Source organism: Budorcas taxicolor, chromosome 6 (assembly GCF_023091745.1).
Source record: "Budorcas taxicolor isolate Tak-1 chromosome 6, Takin1.1, whole genome shotgun sequence".
NCBI lineage: Eukaryota > Metazoa > Chordata > Mammalia > Artiodactyla > Bovidae > Budorcas > Budorcas taxicolor.
This window is the reverse complement of record NC_068915.1, coordinates 105,206,291-105,224,692: the sequence shown is the minus strand read 5'-3', so window position 1 is coordinate 105,224,692 and position 18,402 is coordinate 105,206,291. Positions and strand designations below refer to the sequence as shown.

At 56.9% G+C, this 18,402-nt stretch overlaps 1 protein-coding gene across 2 annotated transcripts in view; it reads left to right on the top strand.

The window, feature by feature from the left end:
• Nucleotides 1-204: 204 nt before the first annotated feature.
• The window catches only part of WDR1 (WD repeat domain 1), a 41,207-nt gene continuing 23,009 nt past the window's right edge, over nt 205-18,402 (top strand). For both annotated transcript variants that reach the window (XM_052641865.1, XM_052641864.1), the window contains exons 1-4: nt 205-392; nt 886-1,007; nt 12,352-12,442; nt 18,156-18,303. In XM_052641865.1, coding sequence (XP_052497825.1) covers nt 377-392; nt 886-1,007; nt 12,352-12,442; nt 18,156-18,303 — 377 coding nt within the window. In that variant the 5' untranslated portion in view covers nt 205-376. The remainder of the gene's footprint in view (nt 393-885; nt 1,008-12,351; nt 12,443-18,155; nt 18,304-18,402) is intronic.

Below are 18,402 nucleotides of genomic sequence, written 5' to 3'. Positions count from 1 at the left end.
CCCGAGCGGGGAGGGGGAGGGGCCCGAGCCGGGGGGGGAGGGGCGCGGCGGCGGACAGGTCCGCGCAGGCTCGCCGGAGCCACAGCCGCCGAGCCGAGCGCTTGACTATATATGGTCAAAGCTGGGGGGCGAGCCGCGCGCGCGGGGCCGCGCTTCCGGGTTCGGCGCGTCCGCAGCGGCAGCGCGCAGGGCAGGGCGCGAGCCGGCCTCGGAGACCCGGCCTCGGACCGCCCCCCCGCCCCTCTCCGCGCCCTGCACGCCCGGCGCCGCCTTTCGGCCCCTGTCCCCGGGCTCGGCCTCGGCCAGGTCTGATTCGCGGCGCGCGCGGCCCCTGGAGGCTCTCTGACGAGCGCGGCGCGGTAACAAGTGGGCAAGGATGCCGTACGAGATCAGTAAGTGCCGCGGCCCGGTGCGCCCCCCGCCCCGGGGGTGGGCGCCCGCCCTGCCTGCCTGCCTGGCCCCCTCGGCCATCGGCCGGGTGCGGGCGGTCCGGCGAGGTCCGCGGGGCGCGGGGGAGGGGTGCGGGAGCCGGCTGGTGAGCGCTCCGCCGCCCTCCCGGGGGCGCCGGGCGGCAATCCCTGGCCGGCGGGGGAGGGCGAGGAGGGCGCCCCAAAGTTGGCGATGCGGTCGGGGCCCCGCGGAAGCCCCCGTATCTCCCTGCAGGGCCTGGTTAAGGGAGCGCGCGGACCAGGAAGTCGCACCCGTCCCCTGCGCTCCTTCAAAGTGGCGGCTGCCCCTCCAGGTTGGAGGCAACAGGTGACCGGCAGAGACCGGTCCAGGGCCGTCCCCCCTTCTCCTTTTTTCTCTCCCCTTTTCCCTCCCCTCCGCCTTCAGCCCGGCGTGGGGCTGGCCCTCAGGTGCCTGGCTGCGTTTGTGTCTCTGCAGAGAAGGTGTTCGCCAGCCTCCCCCAGGTGGAGAGGGGTGTCTCCAAAATCGTCGGCGGCGACCCCAAGGGCAACAATTTTCTTTATACCAATGGCAAGTGCGTCATCCTAAGGAACATAGACGTGAGTACCGCGCCTCCCCCGTTCCACCGGCCGCCGCCCGGATGCCGCTTCTTTCCCTGACCACCCGCCCAGCTCTGGGGTGAATCCTTCCCCTTGCACCCTCTCCCCTCCGGCCCGGCGGCCTGGGGCGAGGACGCCACGCCCCCCTCAGCTTCGGGGACCACACCTCGGAAGTCCAGGGAGACAGTTGCAAATTTATCCAGACCCAAGTCTCTTTCTCCGTGGGGGAAGCCAAGGCTCAGATTTAGTTCCCTTCAAGTGAAGGGCTCTGGGTTTGAGAGATCGGACCTTGACCCTTGAGGTGCTTGGTGACTCGGCCTCTCTGAGCCCCGGTTTACTCATCTGTAAAATGGAGATGACTTGGGGCTCCCCGTCTTGCCCTGCTGGCCTGGGCCCCCCTGAGGGAGACCCTGCATGCCGGGCGGACACCCATACTCATGATACACCCACGGTCCCCCAGTGTGGCAGAAGCGGGGCTCACACCGAGGTCTCTACCCTTCCGGCCTGGTCTTCCCTTTCGCGGGGTCTGAGCCCCACTGCAAAATAAGGAACCAGTTTATCCCCATGAATCATCTGCACAGGCCTCCTGTACCCAGGCTGAGAAGGATTCTAGAGCCCATTCCTTGGGAAATCCTCGAAAATATTCCGTTACTTCTCTGTAATGATCGATATGACGCGGTGTGCTTGTCAGTCTCCCCACTGCTGAGATTACACACTGAAATCTTTGCTGTGCCTGGACTGAGTGGGGGGTGGGGGGGTGGAAGCCGGAGGTACCTACATGACCATTCCCTAGTGTCTGGGGGTGAGGAGGGTTCTCCTGAGCTTCCTGGGTGGGGCTTATACACAGTCTGTAAGTGAATGGCTTTGATTGGTGATGCCCCCTCAAGGGATGTCAGCTTAAATTCAGGGTATGTGGGTGGTTACCCCTGGGGCACTGGAACTGTCCATCGGGAGATAGCCTTGCTTTCTGAACCTCAGAGCTGGCTGAAGCAGTGCAGGGGCTCTGTGGTCTTGGTGTCCTTGTCTGTGAGGTCTGAGATGCTGCTGGCTCTGCCGCCGCACCCCTCTCCGCCCCACCCTCAAGCAGTCTGCTGGGAGACAAAGCTCCATTTGGCAGTTTCTGCCCTGCCCAGGATGGCTTGGCCCCTCACTTGAAGGGGTGGGTGTGTGTGAATGTGCTTTGAAGGTGCTAACAGCTCCTCTGCTAGACACAGATTCCTCGAAAGCTGATCAGAACTGGGGAAAACATGGGCAAGGACTTAGATCGTAAAGATCCAGAGGTCTCCAGAGAGCTTCTGAGATACTGAGAAAAGAAAAGTTGAGATGGCCCTGAGTAGATAGATACTGTAGTTTATCAAATAAAACGAGTGAAGGCATTCTCAGGGATACGGGGCAGCGGAATGAATGCTTAGGTTTGCCCCTGACAAGGCACGCACACGTCACGGCAGGCTATACTCACTTCATAGGAGCCTGCCTATGAAGACCTACTGTGTGTCTGGTGCCATGAAAGGTTCTTAACCTGCAGCTTCTCCTTTAAACTGCATCTTCCCCACCTCCCCGCTCCACCCGTCCAGGGGACCCACTGCTCAGAACAGGGGTCCAGCTCAGCGAGGTAGTAGTAAGGCAGCCAGTAAACGGAGCCACTTCCAATGGAGACGCTGTCTACGGTCACGGACAAGCACCCTCTTTGCAGGAGGCATTCCCTAACTTACGGAACCTATTCTGTTTTCCGCTTGCTTGTTCTTCTGAGCTTTTTTTTTTTAAATAATATTTATTTATTTTTGGCTGCGACAGGTCTTTGTTGCAGCACCCGGGCTTCTCTCTAGTTGAGGCACCTGGCTTAGTAGTTGCAACATGAGGGCTTAGTTGCCCCGAGGCTGGAGGGAATCCCAGCTCTCCAACCAGGGATCGAACCCACGTCCCCCATATTGCAAGATGGATTCCCAACCACTAGACCACCAGGGAAGTCCCTCTTCTGAGATTTTCATCCTTAGCAGTACCCCCTCGAGTTTACCATTCTCTTTGGAGGGCGCGTCTGCTTACCTTTCCCATCTGTTTAAGTGTCTTCAGGGCCAAGACAGCACCGGGGTGCAGGTGTGTTCTTCCCACCCTGTTCAAGAAGTCCCATCAGGCATTTAGGCTTTTGTTTGATGGGAGCGGACCATTGCTGCTCAAGTCAAGGTGGGAATAATTTTTGTTAGGGCAGAGTATTCCTGGGGGAAAAAAAAACCCTACTTTCATGAATATTGAAATAGGAATTCAGTCTGGTTGGAATACAGGCTGAGTCCAGAAGAGACACGAAAGGGAGGAGGGGACCAGATTGGGGAATGTCCGACAGAACGTCTGATGGGCGGCTTATACTGAACACGCCCTCCCCACAGTTGGGTTTCCCACGTGCTCATCCTCAGAATGGCGACCGCCACTCTGCCAGCTCTTCTGGCCCCAGCCTTGGACTTCCCGTTTCCACACCATATTTAGTTCTCCATCGAGTCCTATTGCCTCTGCATTCAAAGACTTCTGAATCTGACGGATTTTTCACTGCTTCCACCCTCATCATGCTATCTCACCTGGACTGCAAAAACCAAAGGCCAAACTGGCCTTTCTCCCTGGCCCTCCTCCAGCCTGCCCTCATCACTGCTGCTGGACCGGTTATTAAAATATGGGGTTGAGCTGTTCCTTGGCTCTCCCATCCGAGACCGATGGTGCCCTGTTGTCCAGCCTTGCATCCCCGACCTCTCCTCACTGCCAGCTTCCCTCCCTGGGGCTCCAGGCCCCTGGATTCCACACCCCCTCTGGAGCTTGCTGCGTGTGGGTCTCCAGACTTGAGCCTTGCTGTGTCCCTTGTCTGCACGTTTTTTCCTCAAATAGCAGCATGGCTTGCTGCCCATTTGCTGTGGCAGCTTCACCTCCTAAGTGGCCCTCCCATCCTGGCCTTCCGGGAGCCAGACGGCGAGTAGCCACTCTCACCTGCCATGTCCCGGCCTAGCACAGCGCCCAGCAAGTAGTCCGGTCCTCAGTAAGTCCCTTCTTGATAGAAAGGCAGGCTGTGTGGCGGAGATGATAGGCAGCCACAGAAGGTTTACTGTATGGAAGTAAGAAAGGCTCCCCTGGTGGCTCAGATAGTAAAGAATCTGCCTGCCACACAAGAGATGCAGGCCCGATCCCTGGGTCGGGAAGATCCCCTGGAGAAGGAAATGGCAACCCACTTCGGTATTCTTGCCAAGAGAATTCCATGGACAAAGGAGCCCTGAGAGCTACAGAGAGTTGGACACGACTGAGTGCCAGATAGCACCTTTATTCCCGCCAAGCAGGCGTCAGGCCCTTGCTAACCTTCCACTTAGAGCCACAGCTGTCCTTCACTTTGCTGCCTTCAAAGTTGCTTTGTGAACCCAGCCTCACGGCACTTCTCAAGCTGGCGGCAAAGAGCGTATCTCACCTGTTTTTCTCTCAACACATTTGATTGCCACACCTAGGAGAGGAGAGGAAATTCTCTGCCGGGTTAAAAGCAGGCAGTGAGATGGCCATCCCGGAAGGAACATTCCAGAAGGAGGGAGCCTGATACACTTGTACTTTTGAGGCCCTGTTGCCCCGCGCCCGCAGTGTAGTTGGAAGGTTCCTCCCCGCTCCCAGTGGCTGTGAAGGAGCCTCATCACGTTCTAAACCGCCTGGGATCACTTCCCTGTAAACTGGCTCTGGCAAGTGAGTGCCCGCTGCCAGTAGCAGCCAGCAGATCTGCTACACAGGCAGGTTTGGGGCCTGCTTTTAAAGCTCTGCAGTCCCTACATTCCAGAGCAAGAATGTACTATGTGTGTGTGCAGTCGTCACTCCGTCGCGTCAGACTCTGACCCCATGGGCTGTAGCCCGCCAGGCTCCTCTGTCCACGAAGATTCTCCAGGCAAGAATACTGGAGCAGGTTGCCATTTCCTTCTCTGGGGGGTCTTCCCACTATATACACACGCACACGCACATATGTGGGGAAAATGATTGATGTGACGTTGAATTCCAGGGGTGTAGTGTTTGTAGCAGTCTGGTGTTTCTGTGCTTCAAGCACGGGCTCTGTGGGCTCATCATCAGCAGGGCAGAGGCCAGCTGGCGTGCGTGCCGCGTGCTTAGTTATGTCCAGCTCCGTTGTGACCCATGGAGTGGGTTCCATGCCCTCTTCCGGGGGATCTTCCCGACCCAGGGATCGAACCCGCGTCTCCATGCCTCCTGCATCGACAGGTGGGTTCTTTACCACTTGGGCCACCTGGGAAGCCCTGGAGGCCAGCTTAGGGGATGTTGAACTTGAGCGCTGATTTTCCCATGGGGTTACCTACTGCCAGTCAGCGTGCAGAAGGACCACCTTGGGCGTCCCCTTCAGGTGGGGGTGGGGTGTGTACACGAAGGGACAGATGGCCAGCGGAGGACCGACCTCGTCCCTTCTGTCCCATGACACGTGCCTCGAGTCCCTGCCCCCTGCCCAGGATGACTGCATGCTCTATGGGCAGCACGGAGACAGTGCCCCTGCCTGTGGAGCTCGCTGCCTTGGGTGGGACTGAAACGGGCCGCCTGATGACAAAAGGAGGTGGCGTGTTTGATCGCCACCTGGACAGAAGGCCAGCGGGCAGCACAGACAAGGGGTCGGGCCAGGAGAGCTCTGGGGTCCTGTGGTCTGACCTTTTAACAAGCAAGGATGCTGGGCTCAGAGAAGGCTCCAGAGCTCTTGAGGGGTCCCGAAGGGTGGGGACGTGCTCCCCTGGCTTCTGGGCTAATGATCTTCAGGTGCTTGTGCTGTGATGTCAGTGTCCACCCATCGCCAGTATCTTGGGAGCCCCCCCCACCCTGAGTGTCAGCTGGCTCAGGGGGTCACTTCCACTTCTCTCCCACCCTCCTTGCCCCCTCCACTTCCTGTGCTTGAGCCCGACTTGATCCTGTTATAGCTGTATATAAGCACCTGCTTCGTAGTGGAGCCCAGGCCTGGCTCTGCACACTTCCCCAGCAAAGGCCTATCCTCACGGAGCTCACCGTCTCCAGGGGAAACCAACAGTCAGGACTGATGCCGAGAGGCAGAAATGTGCCAGGAGGTGTCATCCCAGGGGACCTTGAGCAGCTGGGGGCCCAGGAAGGGACCAGTCAGGTGGAGCAGGGTTGGCAGGGGAGTCCCGCACAGGTTATTGACCCTTGTGGCCGGAGCCCTGGGGTGGGGGGACTTATAGGCAGGCAGGAGAGGGTGCTGGACTCTGGTGCTGGGGGGTCAGGCCACCCCACCACAGCCCAGCCCTGGCCCGAGGCCACCAGAACCACGAAAAGGTTCAACAGATGAGCCGTGTAGTCAAGTCAGTGGAGAGACTGTTCTGTAGCTAAGGTATGAGGCCGGTGCATGCATGCTCGGTGTGTCCCACTCTTTGTGACCCCACCAACTGTAGCACCCTAGGCTGCCCTGTGCATGGAATTTTCCAGGCAAGAATACTGGAGCAGGTTGCCATTCTGCTTCCCCGGTGGGATCTTCCCCACCCAAGGATTGAACCCACGTCTCCTGCATTGACAGGCAGATTCTTCACCACTTCACCACCTGGGGAATTCACGTGAGGCAGGAGGGAGGCCAGTTTGGCTGCTTGAAGATGAAGGCATCGTCAGCTGCTGCATCCAGCCCTCGGTCCTAACGTTTCCCACACACATTCCTCGTCCTGCCAAGCCCAGCCAGTAGCCTTGGTGCCCAAGGTTAAATCAGTGGTTCTCAGTGAGAGGCAGTTTTGCCCCACCCCCACCCTGTTGAGGGGTATTTGGCAATATCTGAGGACATTTTTGTGCTACTGGTATCTAGTGGGCAGAGGCCAGGGGCGTTGCCAAACATCCCACAATGCACAGGACTGTCTTGCAACAAAGAGTTCCCCAGAAATGTCAGCAGGGGTGAGCGAAGAACCCCAGTAGGTAACATCCTAACTCACCAGGTTAGCGCTGTAAAAGAAGCGTGTCCTCAGCATTTTGGGAACAAGAGGAAAGGGCCAGCTGTGTCACAGAGCCTCAAGGAAGGTTTCTGGAGCAAGGGCACTTTTGAGTTGGGTTTTGGAGGGTGAGTAAGAGTTTTCCAGGAAGGGGGGTTGAGACAGCAGAGATGGGGGGAGTCTGGCAGGGAATACAGGGGCACGGAGGTGGGCAGAAGTTGAGCTTGTGTCCTCTCAGCACTGTTGCGGACTCACTGTGGGCTTTGGGTGTCTGTCTTATCCTTTGTTGTTGTGTGCTTGCTCAGTCGTGTCTGACTCTTTGCAACCCCATGGACTGTAGCCCACCAGGCTCCTCTCTCCATGGGATTCTCCAGGCAAGAATACTGCAGTGGGTTGCCATGCCCTTCTCCAGGGGATCTTCCCGACCCTGGGACCAAACTCGCATCTCCTGCATTGGCAGGCGGGTTATTTACCATCTGAGCCACCATTTCTTGCCCTTGGAGGGGAGGCAAAGAAACGGTTGCAGCAGAGCGGCGGCCCTGTCCCTGGTTACACGGTGGGGGCTGACCCTAGCCCCCACAGTCTCCCCTCCTGACTCCTCTGAAGGCCCTGGGCAGGCAGAGGGAAAGAGGGACAGGAAGGGAGGTGGCATCATGCTGGGCCCAGCAGGGAGTGGTGTGCCCACTCTCACATGGGGGGACCCCCCTGTTCTAGGGCTTGGTTTGCTTCAGGGTGGGGGCTGGGCAGGGAGCCAGAAGGAAGGTTCTGGGTGTGGCCACTCCCACCCACCTCCATTCAGGCTATACACTTCAAGGCAGGTGGCTGGGTAGCTGTCTCCATCACTGCAAACCTCTGTTCCCTGAGTTAGGAGTCAGGCTGACAGTGACTCCAGACGTAGATAATGGAGAAGAACCAAGAGGAGCAAGGCTGCTCAGCTGAGTTCAGGTCCCAGTCCCCCCCACTTACTTGGGCACATCCCTCCAAGACTCTCTGCCCCACCTCTTTGCCTGTAAAATGGGGTCCTAAGGTTACCCATAGGTACTGTGAGGTTTCAAAGAGAATCAACTGAAGGGTCACCCCGGCTGTCTGAGAGTAGTCATCAGCGTATGATGGTTGTGTTTTCAAAAATGGCTGCTGGGGACTGGCATGCCCCAGTCTTTTCAGAGGGTGGGGTGCAGTGGTCAGAGTTGCAGTGGTGAATCAGACCTGGGCTCTGCCCTCTGTGGGGGTCCACTTGGTGAGAAGCTTTGCAGGTGTAAGAATGACATATGTCCAAGGTAGCAAATAATAAGGGTGGGAGGGTAGGGAAGGTCGTGTGGGTTTTCTGGGCTGGGAGAGATCATTTCTACCTTGGAGCATCAGGGAAGGCTTCCTGGAGGAGGCGGGGAGCCTTTGCCCAAGCGTTAGAAGGTAGTTCGAAGAAGGTCATCTGGGAAGTAGGGAAGGTATTCCAGCCTGCAGCGAAAGAAGGGAAGAATGTCAGAGCGAGTGACCTATTGGAGGAGGGCAGGGGCAGAATGGAAAATGGACTCTGGACTGTGGCTTAGGGCTGCTTCCTCTGGATGAGAGAGGGAGCCTCCAAGGTCGAGCGGGATGGGCTGGCTGAACCCTGGACTGAGCCTCTGGGTTCAGTTCTGCAGGTCTGGAAGCAGAGAGGTTTGTGGAGCTGCTTGGCAGTCACTGAGTTTGGTCCCCCGTGAGCAGAGGGCCCCGCAGGTCACATTCGCCGTGCAGGTCGGTTTCTAGGGCCTGCTTTTAGGAACTGGGTGTGTCTAGAAAGCCAGTGCTCTGGAAACTTAATCCTCCCAAAGGTCACTTTGCCTGGAGTTTGGAGGAGGCCGCCACGGGCCATCAGCAGCTCCAGAGGAGCAGGGCTGTGTCCAGTGGCTTCACTGATGTGGCGACATGTCCACAGGATTCCAGGCGTGCCGAGGCAAAGCTGCCATGCCCTGTGGCTGGGGCCACCCCTTAACCTTACCTGTAAAGTGCCGTGGTGACCTCTGGCCTCAGAGGACACAGGAATGTGAAAGCTCCTTTGGGGGCGGGGGGTGCTTTAGGAATTCTCCCTTCCACGTGTGGAAAGGTATGGGGGGAGAATGCTTCATTTGCTGGGCTGGGGATGGGCCTCCACACACAGGTGGGAGGTGGGAATGGTCCAGGGTCCTCTGAATATGTGATCAGAGTCTGGACATAGAGCCTGGTGCGTTAGTGGAAGGCAGAGGGGTCAGTTCAGATGTTGTCACGGTATTGTCCTGGTCCCAGGAGGGGCAGGAAAAACTGGAATCTGGCCAGGGTGGGAAGATGAGGTGGATGGACTTGGGACAAGCCTAGGATCGCAGGGCAGGGCAGGGCAGGGTTGAACAGCGAGCGGGTCAGGGCCAGGGCCGGGACAGGCCTGGGGTCAGAAGTGGGGTTTGCAGAGGGACACGCCAACGGTGGAGGGTGGGGGGCAGGGCTGGGATGCGCCTGGGGACCCAGCGAGACGACAGGAGGTTTTCGCAGGCTCTGCCCACATCCGCTAGGCATCCACGGGCCTCAAATGCCAAGGCTTCCTTCTGGTTTCTGCTTGAAGCCCCTGTCCCCTGATGGGGGGTGGGGGGAGGAGGGCAGGAAGGAAGTCCCAGGGGAGGGGCGCCCCAGCCCTGCACGGCTGGGTTTGCCATGAGCCTGGGGCGGTCACAGACGCTTTGGGGACAGGGAGGCGTCCCCTTTGGCTGGGGAGCTGGGGGCAGGGTTTTGCTGCTGACTTTGTTTGTTGTGTTCAGCCTGGAGAGCTCGCCCCCAGTTGTGTTGGGAATGTGGACGGGGGCGCCGGGAGAGCCCGCTCGGACTGACCCGAGGTTTCACTCGCCCCAGCCGCTTTAGGGGAAGGATCTGTAGGGGCAGGACTGCCTCCCAGGGCCACTGTTTAACTCACCTTCCACTTCTCCACGTGACCCCCCTCCCCGCTCCCCTTTAAGGGCAGGGCCGGGCTGGGCATCACCGTGGGCATGAGTTCCCCTGGGGGGTGGTCTCCTACCTGTCGTGCCTACATGAGAGCCCTCCGTCAGCCTCAGAACACGGGCCTTGGAGCCACCGGGCCACAGACCGCTTTCGCCAGCTTCTCTATGAGGGAGGTTGTCCTTGTTAGAACGTTCCAGTCCAGAAGGCTAACCTAGGAAGGAGCAGGTTGGGTTAGGACGGACATTTACTGGATCCTACACATCATCGTTTTATTGCAGGGTAATCTAGGGACAATAAAATCCGTCCGTTTCAAACGCACAACTAGAGTTTTGACAAAAGCTTTCCAGTCACTCCCATGGGCCTCTCCACCCTGCCCCCCACCCCCCAGGCCCTGGCAGCCCCAACGACGACCGGCTTTTTGTGGCCTGTGGGCTGGCCTTTCCTGGACTTTGATCAGAACGGACTCCTGCTGCGCGTTCTCCTTTGCATCCAGCTTTGTCATTCAGTGTGAGGCTTTCGAGGCTCCTCCTGTGGTTGAGGGGCCTCAGCAGTTTGTAGCCTTTTGTTGCCAAGTAATGTTCCCCTGGGTGGACAGCACAGTTTGCTTCTCCAGACACCTGGGGGTGAACCTTTGGGTTGGTTGTTCTCCACTTAGGGACTGTCATGAACTTTCATGTGTATCTTTTTGTGGGCATGCACTTCTCTTTCTCTTGGGTAAATACCTAGGAGTGGGGTTTTTGCATAAATGTTATGTTTAACTTTATAAATAACCAGCCCAGCTCTTCCAGCTGTATTATTTTACATTCCCCCCAGCAGTAGATAAACATTCCAGACTGTACCCCACCCATCCTTGCGAACATTTGGTGACGTCAGTCTTAATTCTCTTGACTCTCCTGGGTATAGGGTAGTTTCTCACTGTAGTTCTGATTTGCATTTCCCAAAAGGCTAATGACACTGAGCGCCTTTGCACGGGTTTATTTGCCATTCAGAGTATCTTTAGATGGTTGATGTCTCTGTGATTTCACTTTTTGCTTATGTTTATTCTGCATTGGATTAATGTATGAACCACATATGTTAAGTACCTACTCTATCATGTGACACTAAGTCCTAGGGGTAAAAGGACTGTGTAAACTTTTACCCCCCCCAAAAAAAAATAATAATTGAGCATCTGTCGTTTGCTAACTGCTGTGATGGCTAAAGGAGATAGATGCACATGGAGCAGGTCAAAGAGGAGCTTGAGGAGAGGGATACGGGGGCCACAGACCGTGGTGTGTGTCCTGTTAGATGCTTTGCAGGCACAGGAGAGAGAGGGGCTGTCACGGCAGGCTTCACACAGATGGCTCTTCAGGCCTGATAAGTGGGTGTTAGCAGGCAGGGAGAGGTGTTGCTGGCGAGGGCACAGCATTTACGGAGACCGGGGGGCTTGCAGGAACGGTAGGAGGGTGGTTGCCGGAGACGGCACTTTGCAGGATGCTTCTCCGGACTCTTTGGGTGAGGGGGCGGGCGATCCTGTGGCTAAGAAGCTGAGAAGAGTCCGGGCCTCCGGCCTTGTTGAGGGGCATTAAGAGACGGGAATGGGGAGACTGCGAGGTGGTCAGAAGAGGTGGGGGCAGTTGGGGAGGCGGGTCAGATGCGCCCGCAGCAGCCTCCCTGGGACCCGATGCATTCACAGCCCGTAGCTGCTCCTTTCACAAGGCACTTGGCTCCGCAGCGCATATCGGCGGGTGTCCGGGATTAGATGCCTGGCTCTCTCTGCCCTCCTGGGAGGACACTGGGCTCTAATAACAGAGCATCTGAGCACAGGGCCACAGGTTTGCTGTGTGTGCCGGGGAGTGCCATGATCGACTTTGATAAATTGTACGTTTAAGCTTGATGACTGAGTCCAGAGAGCTGCTCCTGATCTCCGACGCTGGCCCAGTTCTCACTGCAGAGTCCAGCCAGCCTTGGATTTGAGCCACGAAAGGGAGTTTCCCAAATCGAGGGATTTGAACGAGGAAGGGCCCCCCAGCTGCCTACCCGCCTCTGTGTTCCTGCTTCTCCAGGCCAGAGGCTCCAGTTTGGGTCAGACCCCACCTGGCAGCCTGGGGAGAGCTGGTTCGGAACGGGGGAGACTCACTCTGGGGAGCTGGACTCAGAGAAGGCGGCAGCCCCCTACAAGTGGGAGAAAAGAGTCGTAGATTTTTTTTTTCCTAAGGAAACTTTTATGTCCCATGTGTATTTCGAAAGTACGTATTTGTTTGGCAAGTACCAAAAGAAAGCAAATCACCTTGCATCTTATAAAGGAGTTACATTGCCTAGAATTCTTGTCACCCAGGCAGGTAAGCGTGCTTCTGGGGTTTTCCTTATGGAGGTTTTGGCGTCTGTATTTGTGTGTGTCCGTGGGTCATTTTCCTACCCAACTCCGTTAATCCAGATAGTGGAAAGCAAGTTTGCCCGCTTCTGGGTTGCCTGTGTTCATTCTGGTCTCCTCCCTGCAGAATCCGGCCATTGCGGACATCTACACGGAGCACGCCCACCAGGTGGTGGTGGCCAAGTACGCGCCCAGCGGCTTCTACATCGCCTCCGGAGGTACCTGTCTGTCCGCGTGCGTGGCTTCCAGCTGCATGTGATGTGCACCCCACCCTCCGCCCCGAGTCCTGGGAGCCTGGCTTGGGAAGGTTGGGGGGTTGGGTGAAGGAGGCAGGGAGGAAGGTCCAGGAGGGTGGGGATGGTGGGTGGGGCAGAGTGGGAAGTGTAAGCCACCGAGAAGCCCCTTTCCAGAGCTGTAGCTGGCAGTGTTCCAGCTGGTTCCAACTCAGAGGTCAGCGGGATGCTCACGAGCCGTTAGGGCAGCTGTGTTGTGATGTGTCAAAGCCCATTGAATGTGTGTGTGTGAGTGAGTCAGCGTGTGTATGTTTCTGTGTGTTTCTGACTTGTAGCTTTGCCTCGTGTGTGTTTCTGTGTGAGTGTGTGTGTGTCTGTGTGTGTGTCTGTGTGTGTTTCTCTGTGTGAATGTGTGTGTGTGTATTTCTGACTTGTAGCTTTGCCTCGTGTGTTTCTGTGTGTGTGTTTGTGTGAGTGTGCAAGTGTGTTTCTGTGTGAGTGTGTTTCTGTGTGTGAGTGTGTTTCTGTGTGCGAGTGTCTGTGAGTGTGTCTCTGTGTGTGTGTTTCTGTGAGTGTGTGTGTGTTTCTTTGTGTGAGTGTGTATGTTTCTGTGTGAGTGTGCAAGTGTTTCTTTGTGAGTGTGTCTCTGTGTTTGTTTGTGTGTGTTTCTGTGTGTGAGTGTGTGTGTTTCTGTGCGAGTGTGTTTCTGTGTGTGTTTGAGTGTGTGTGTGTTTCTGTGTGAGTGTGTGTGTGTTTCTGTGTATGTGTTTCTGTGTGTGTGAGTGTGTGTTTCTTTGTGAGTGTGTGTCTGTGTGTGAGTGTGTGTGTTTCTGTGTGACTGTGTTTCTGTATGTGTGCAAGTGTGTTTCTTTGTGAGTGTGTGTTTCTGTGTGTGTGTTTCTGTGTGTGTTTGTGTGTGTTTGTGTGTGTGTGTGTTTCTGTGAATGTGTGTTTCTGTGTGTGTGTGTGTGTGTTTCTGTGTGTTTCTGTGTGTGTGAGAGTGTGTGTGTTTCTGACTTGTAGCTTTGCCTCGTGTGTATGTGTGTTTCTGTGTGTTTGTGTGTGTGTGTGTTTCTGTGTGTGTTTCTTTGTGAGTGTGTGTGTCTATATGTGTTTCTGTGTGTGTGTTTCTCTGTGTGAATGTGTGTGTGTCTGACTTGTGGCTTTGCCTTGTGTGTGTGTGAGTGTGTGTTTCTTTGTGAGTGTGTATGTTTCTGTGTGAGTGTGCAAGTGTGTTTCTTTGTGAGTGTCTGTGAGTGTGTTTCTGTGTGTGTGAGTGTGAGTGTGTGTGTGTTTCTGACTTGTAGCTTTGCCTCGTGTGTGTGTGTTTGTGTGTGTTTGAGTGTGCACATGTGTTTCTGTGTGTGTTTCTGTGTGCGAGTGTTTCTTTGTGAGTGTGTGTGTCTGTGTGTGTTTCTGTGTGAGTGTGTTTCTGTGTGTGTGAGAGTGTGTGTGTGTTTCTGTGAATGTGTGTGTGTGCTTCTGACTTGTAGCTTTGCCTCGTGTGTGTGTTTCTGTGTGAGTGTGTGTGTGTTTCTTTGTGTGTGTGTGAGTGTGTGTTTCTTTGTGTGTGTGTTTCTTTGTGAGTGTGTGTGTCTGTGTGTGAGTGTGTGTGTGTTTCTATGTATGAGAGTGTGTGTGTGTGTTTCTGACTTGTAGCTTTGCCTCGTGTAGCCTTTCTCTGCTGCCCCTTGCCCTGTACCGAGCACAGCTCTGGCCTCAGGCAAGCACTCATTCTGTTGGGCGGTCGGGGTCCTGGCTCCCTCCAGCCGGACTTTCGTGTGACTCGGTGGCAGGCTGGGCAAGAGGAGGGACATGAGGTGACCGTGGTGAAGGAGGCGGGTTCACCCCGATGTGGTCGTGTCTGCAGCTGAGAAGGCGGGGCACACAAGGCAGACTGGCTCCCCCCGCGTCTCCCGTTCATCGGCTCGTACACTCAGCAGGTGTTGACGGGCAGCCTTGCCTGCGTCCAGCCGGGTCTCAGGCCCCAGGAAGGGCCGAGTGGATGAGCTGATGTGAGCCTTGTCAGTTCCCCCCCGGAGAGGGGTGGAAGTGAGCAAATTGCTGAACGGACTAGTGGCCAGTGGAGAAGGGCAGGGATCGTACATACCGGTGGCCGCTCGTCTACACTGCCCTCTCCGTGCCTGGCAGGCGGCGTCGAGTTGTCCCTGTAGGGGTTGCCCCTTCCTAGCTGTGTTGTTGGTTTGTCACTCTGTCCTGTCTATCTCTGCAACCCCATGGACTGTAGCCCGCCAGGCTTCTCTGTCTATGGGATTTGGATTTCCCAGGCAAGAGTACTGGAGTGGGTTGGCATTTCCTTCTCCAGGGGATCTTCCCAACCCAGGAATCAAACCCAAGTCTCCTTTACCGCTGAGCCTCCAGGGAAGTCCTCCTGCCTGTGCAAACCTTCCTTAAAATAACTCACCTTCTTGGGCTTTGATTTAACTGCCTTGTCTGTAAACCGGAGCTTTAGTTCCTACTAGGTTGGTTTGGGGAGGACCCCAGGCAGCAATGTGTGTGCTTGGGTGTCTGTCCCTGAAACTCTGGGACACTCCGGGGTGAGAGGCGTGCTCGCTGACGGCTGATGCCAGCCACCCAGGGTTGTGTGTGTGGGGCTCGGCCAGGAGCTGGCACGAAGTGGGCCCTTAATGATTTTTATGTTTAGACCTACTCTTAATTCCATCTGTAAAACTTGCTCTAATTTATATCCTATGATTTACTGTAGCCCTGTGATTCCCCGCCCCCGCTGGCCCTGCTTTGCTTGCCAGCACAATGCCTCTTCATTTAAAGCCCGAGATTTGGCCCTGGTGCCTTTTAAAATGTGTCTTCTCGGGAGAGGAATATGGTTGGCGCAGCTCAGCAGCCTGGTGCTGGGAGCCGCAGCCCGGCTGCTGAATCACTCGCGAGCGCAGGCCTGCCCTCCAGTCCCGGGGCAGGTCATTGAACCAGCAGGAAGCACAGTCCTCGCCTGCTGGTACAGAGGCCTTTGCAAAGGACAGTCCGCAGAAGTAAAGGCTCCATCTCACGTTTTCCCTCTCGTGCAAGCTCCTGGGTTTGGTGGGGAAGTGAGTGGAGTGGGGCTGTTAGCTGGCAGGCCGTGGGCGGTGTGCTTTACGTTTCTAGCAAGCTGGTCCTTTGAATGAAGCAAAGACCAGGAAACATGCACTGCACGGAGATTAGTGCTCTGGGCTAAAGATAGTGTTGTGTGTAGAGTATGGAGCTGGAGAGGTGCCATGCTCTCTGGCTAAAGTGGGTTACCCAGCACCTGCTATGTCCAGGGTGGGGTTGGGGGTCCCGGGACCTCAGGAGTCCTGTGGTCACTCCCAGTCGGGGATCCAGCCTCAGATCTGTGAGTCTTTAGATCCCCGTAAGTTTGGCTGGTCCACATTCAGGTAAAGGATCGAACCTTCCGGAAGGCCTGGGTGAGGGGCCCAGTCCCCCAGCCCCTAAACCAGACAGCAGCGTATGCCTTTGGGGACCCTTGCGCCTGGCTGGTGGTCCTCAGGGTAGAGCCATTCCAGGGCCTGATTTACCTTTCTAGAGGATCTTCCCAGGCTGCTGCATAGGGGTTTCCACCCCTGACACCACAGTGATGCTGGTGTGAGCCCCACACATTGTGGGGCACAGGCTCACCATGAGCAGATCCTGTTTCTTTTCTGGATGCAGCTTATTGTCTGGGGAGAGACCCTCTCTGGATGGTGGAAGGAGGCCTTGTGGAGGGAGGGAGCCCTTCCCCCCGCCCTGTCTGCCCCCGTGCACTGTGGGTCTCTGCTCTGGGGCCCTGTGAGCGCAGCACCTGGATGCGTGCTTGTGTTTGCAAGCAGGGGCCTGGTCTGTGCTGTACCCCCATGGCCTAGTGCAGGGGCCTGGTCCCCAGGGGTACCCGCTTAGGGCTGCCCTAAGCCAATGGGGCCACGCCTGTTCTCTAACCCCTCTGTCTGTTTCCAGCCCAACTGCTCCTGAAAAGAATTAAATGTACCAGCAGGGCCCATCAGAGGAGGCTGATGGTCCAGGTCAGGGTCAGGGGGCAGGTGGTAGAGAAGAACTGTGATGCCAGGCCTGTTAAGGGGAGAGTGAGCTGAGGGCAGGGCAGACGGTGCCCCCCTCAGCCTGGGGAGGGGGAAAGCAGCTCTGCTGTCTTGGGGACCAGGGGTGAGACTGTTTCTGATGTGTGCTGCAGACACTGCTGTGTTCTCCGTAACTCCGTGTAGCACCCTGGGCTGGCCTGAGCGTGGGGACTGCACGGCCTAGTACATGGGTGAATGTGAGCACACACGTACATGTGAGCACGGGCGTTGGTGTACGTGTCCTTCCTGCACACGCAGTACACCTTTCCCTTCTTCGGCCTCTGCCCCTTTCTTGCCTTTCCCTGCCGGCCCGTTGGTTCAGCTAAGGGGCTTAACTCGCTCGGGTCAGCTTTTGCGCTCACCTTGGGCAGCATGCCAGGCTGTCCGGCTGGACCAGTCCAAAGACCAGGGCCCCCTCATCCATGCTGTTCACAGGGAAGCCCATGTTCCCTTCCAGCTGTCCCACGGCCGGACGGGAGCCCCGGGTGTGCGCCCGCAGAGGCAGGGTCCCCAGTGACCTCTGCAGAGCCTTAGGCAACCCACTGACCAGTTAAAGACTAACTCATCTAGACTGCAGCGGACTGGGGGCTGGTCTGAGACTTCGCACGTGTTGACTCACTTTGTCGGCACAACAGCTCTCTGGTGGCTGGTTATCCCACCTCGGGTGCAGTCGTAGGGGGTGTTTTAGACCTGCAGAGCCGCAAGGGGCAGGGGTCATGTCTGCAGGGGATGCCCACCCTCAAGTGGACCCAAACAGGAGACAGTAGCTGTTCCCCTGGACCTCATGTTCAGTGAAGGGATCCTGGAAGCAGGGTGAACAGAACTGCTGGGGGGATGGGACTTCTCTCGGCACCCCACCCCCACCCCCGACCCACGTGGGGCTGAGCTCCTAGCCGTGAGAGTTCCTGTAAAACACTCCACTTTTGCTGCTCCTTTGGGAAGGGGCGTGTCAGGGTTGGTGCTGGGAACTGGGTGTCAGGGTGGAGGCGGGCAGGGAGGCGGTGATGCTTTATCACTGATCAGCCGCAAGTACTGCAGTGAGAAACCAGCTTGGCATCAGGTTCCGCCTGGAGTGTCATCCTTGCCAGCCCCGACCTGTGTGTCTCCCGGGAGGCTCTCAGCCACTGGTGCTGGCAGGGTGCCTGTCTCTATGAGCAGGGCCTGCAGGGCACAGGAGCACCCCTCATTTCCACTGGTCAGTACAGCGCCCACACAGGAGAGACAGCCTCACTATGATTGTCCTGTTTTGCAAATGAGGATCTTTAGCTCCTAAGTGTTAAAGGAAATTGCTCTGAGTCCGTGTGCCAGTTCGACCCTCTTCAAGGAAAGGAATACAGTCATAAATCAGACTGCTTCCAGGGTTCAGGGGGTGCCACCGTGAGTCCCTGGGCTTCCTGATGGCCTGTGCAGGGCCCATGATCCCTGGGGAAACGCTGGGACCCTGTGCTGGTCCTCACAGAGGCAGCGGGCTCAGTGATGGCGTCTGAGTGCTGCTTACCTGATGGATGACTGCGCCTCCGGCCAGCCCACCAGCCTGGGGACCGCGGGCAGCGCCACATGGTGTGCCCGGAGCCCACGCAGCCCTGGCCCCGAGGTGAGCGTGGCCCTCACCCGCCCCATTGTGCCCGCAGACGTGTCTGGGAAGCTGAGGATCTGGGACACCACGCAGAAAGAGCACCTGCTGAAGTATGAGTACCAGCCCTTTGCTGGGAAGATCAAGGACATTGCTTGGACAGAAGACAGTAAAAGGATCGCCGTGGTCGGGGAAGGAAGGGAGAAGTGAGTCTGGCCTCCACCCCCGGCCCCCTCTCCCCGTCCATGTCCCTTGCTTGGCTTTCTCTCCTGGGCACCCCGGTGGGAGGGCTGTGGTGACGTCAG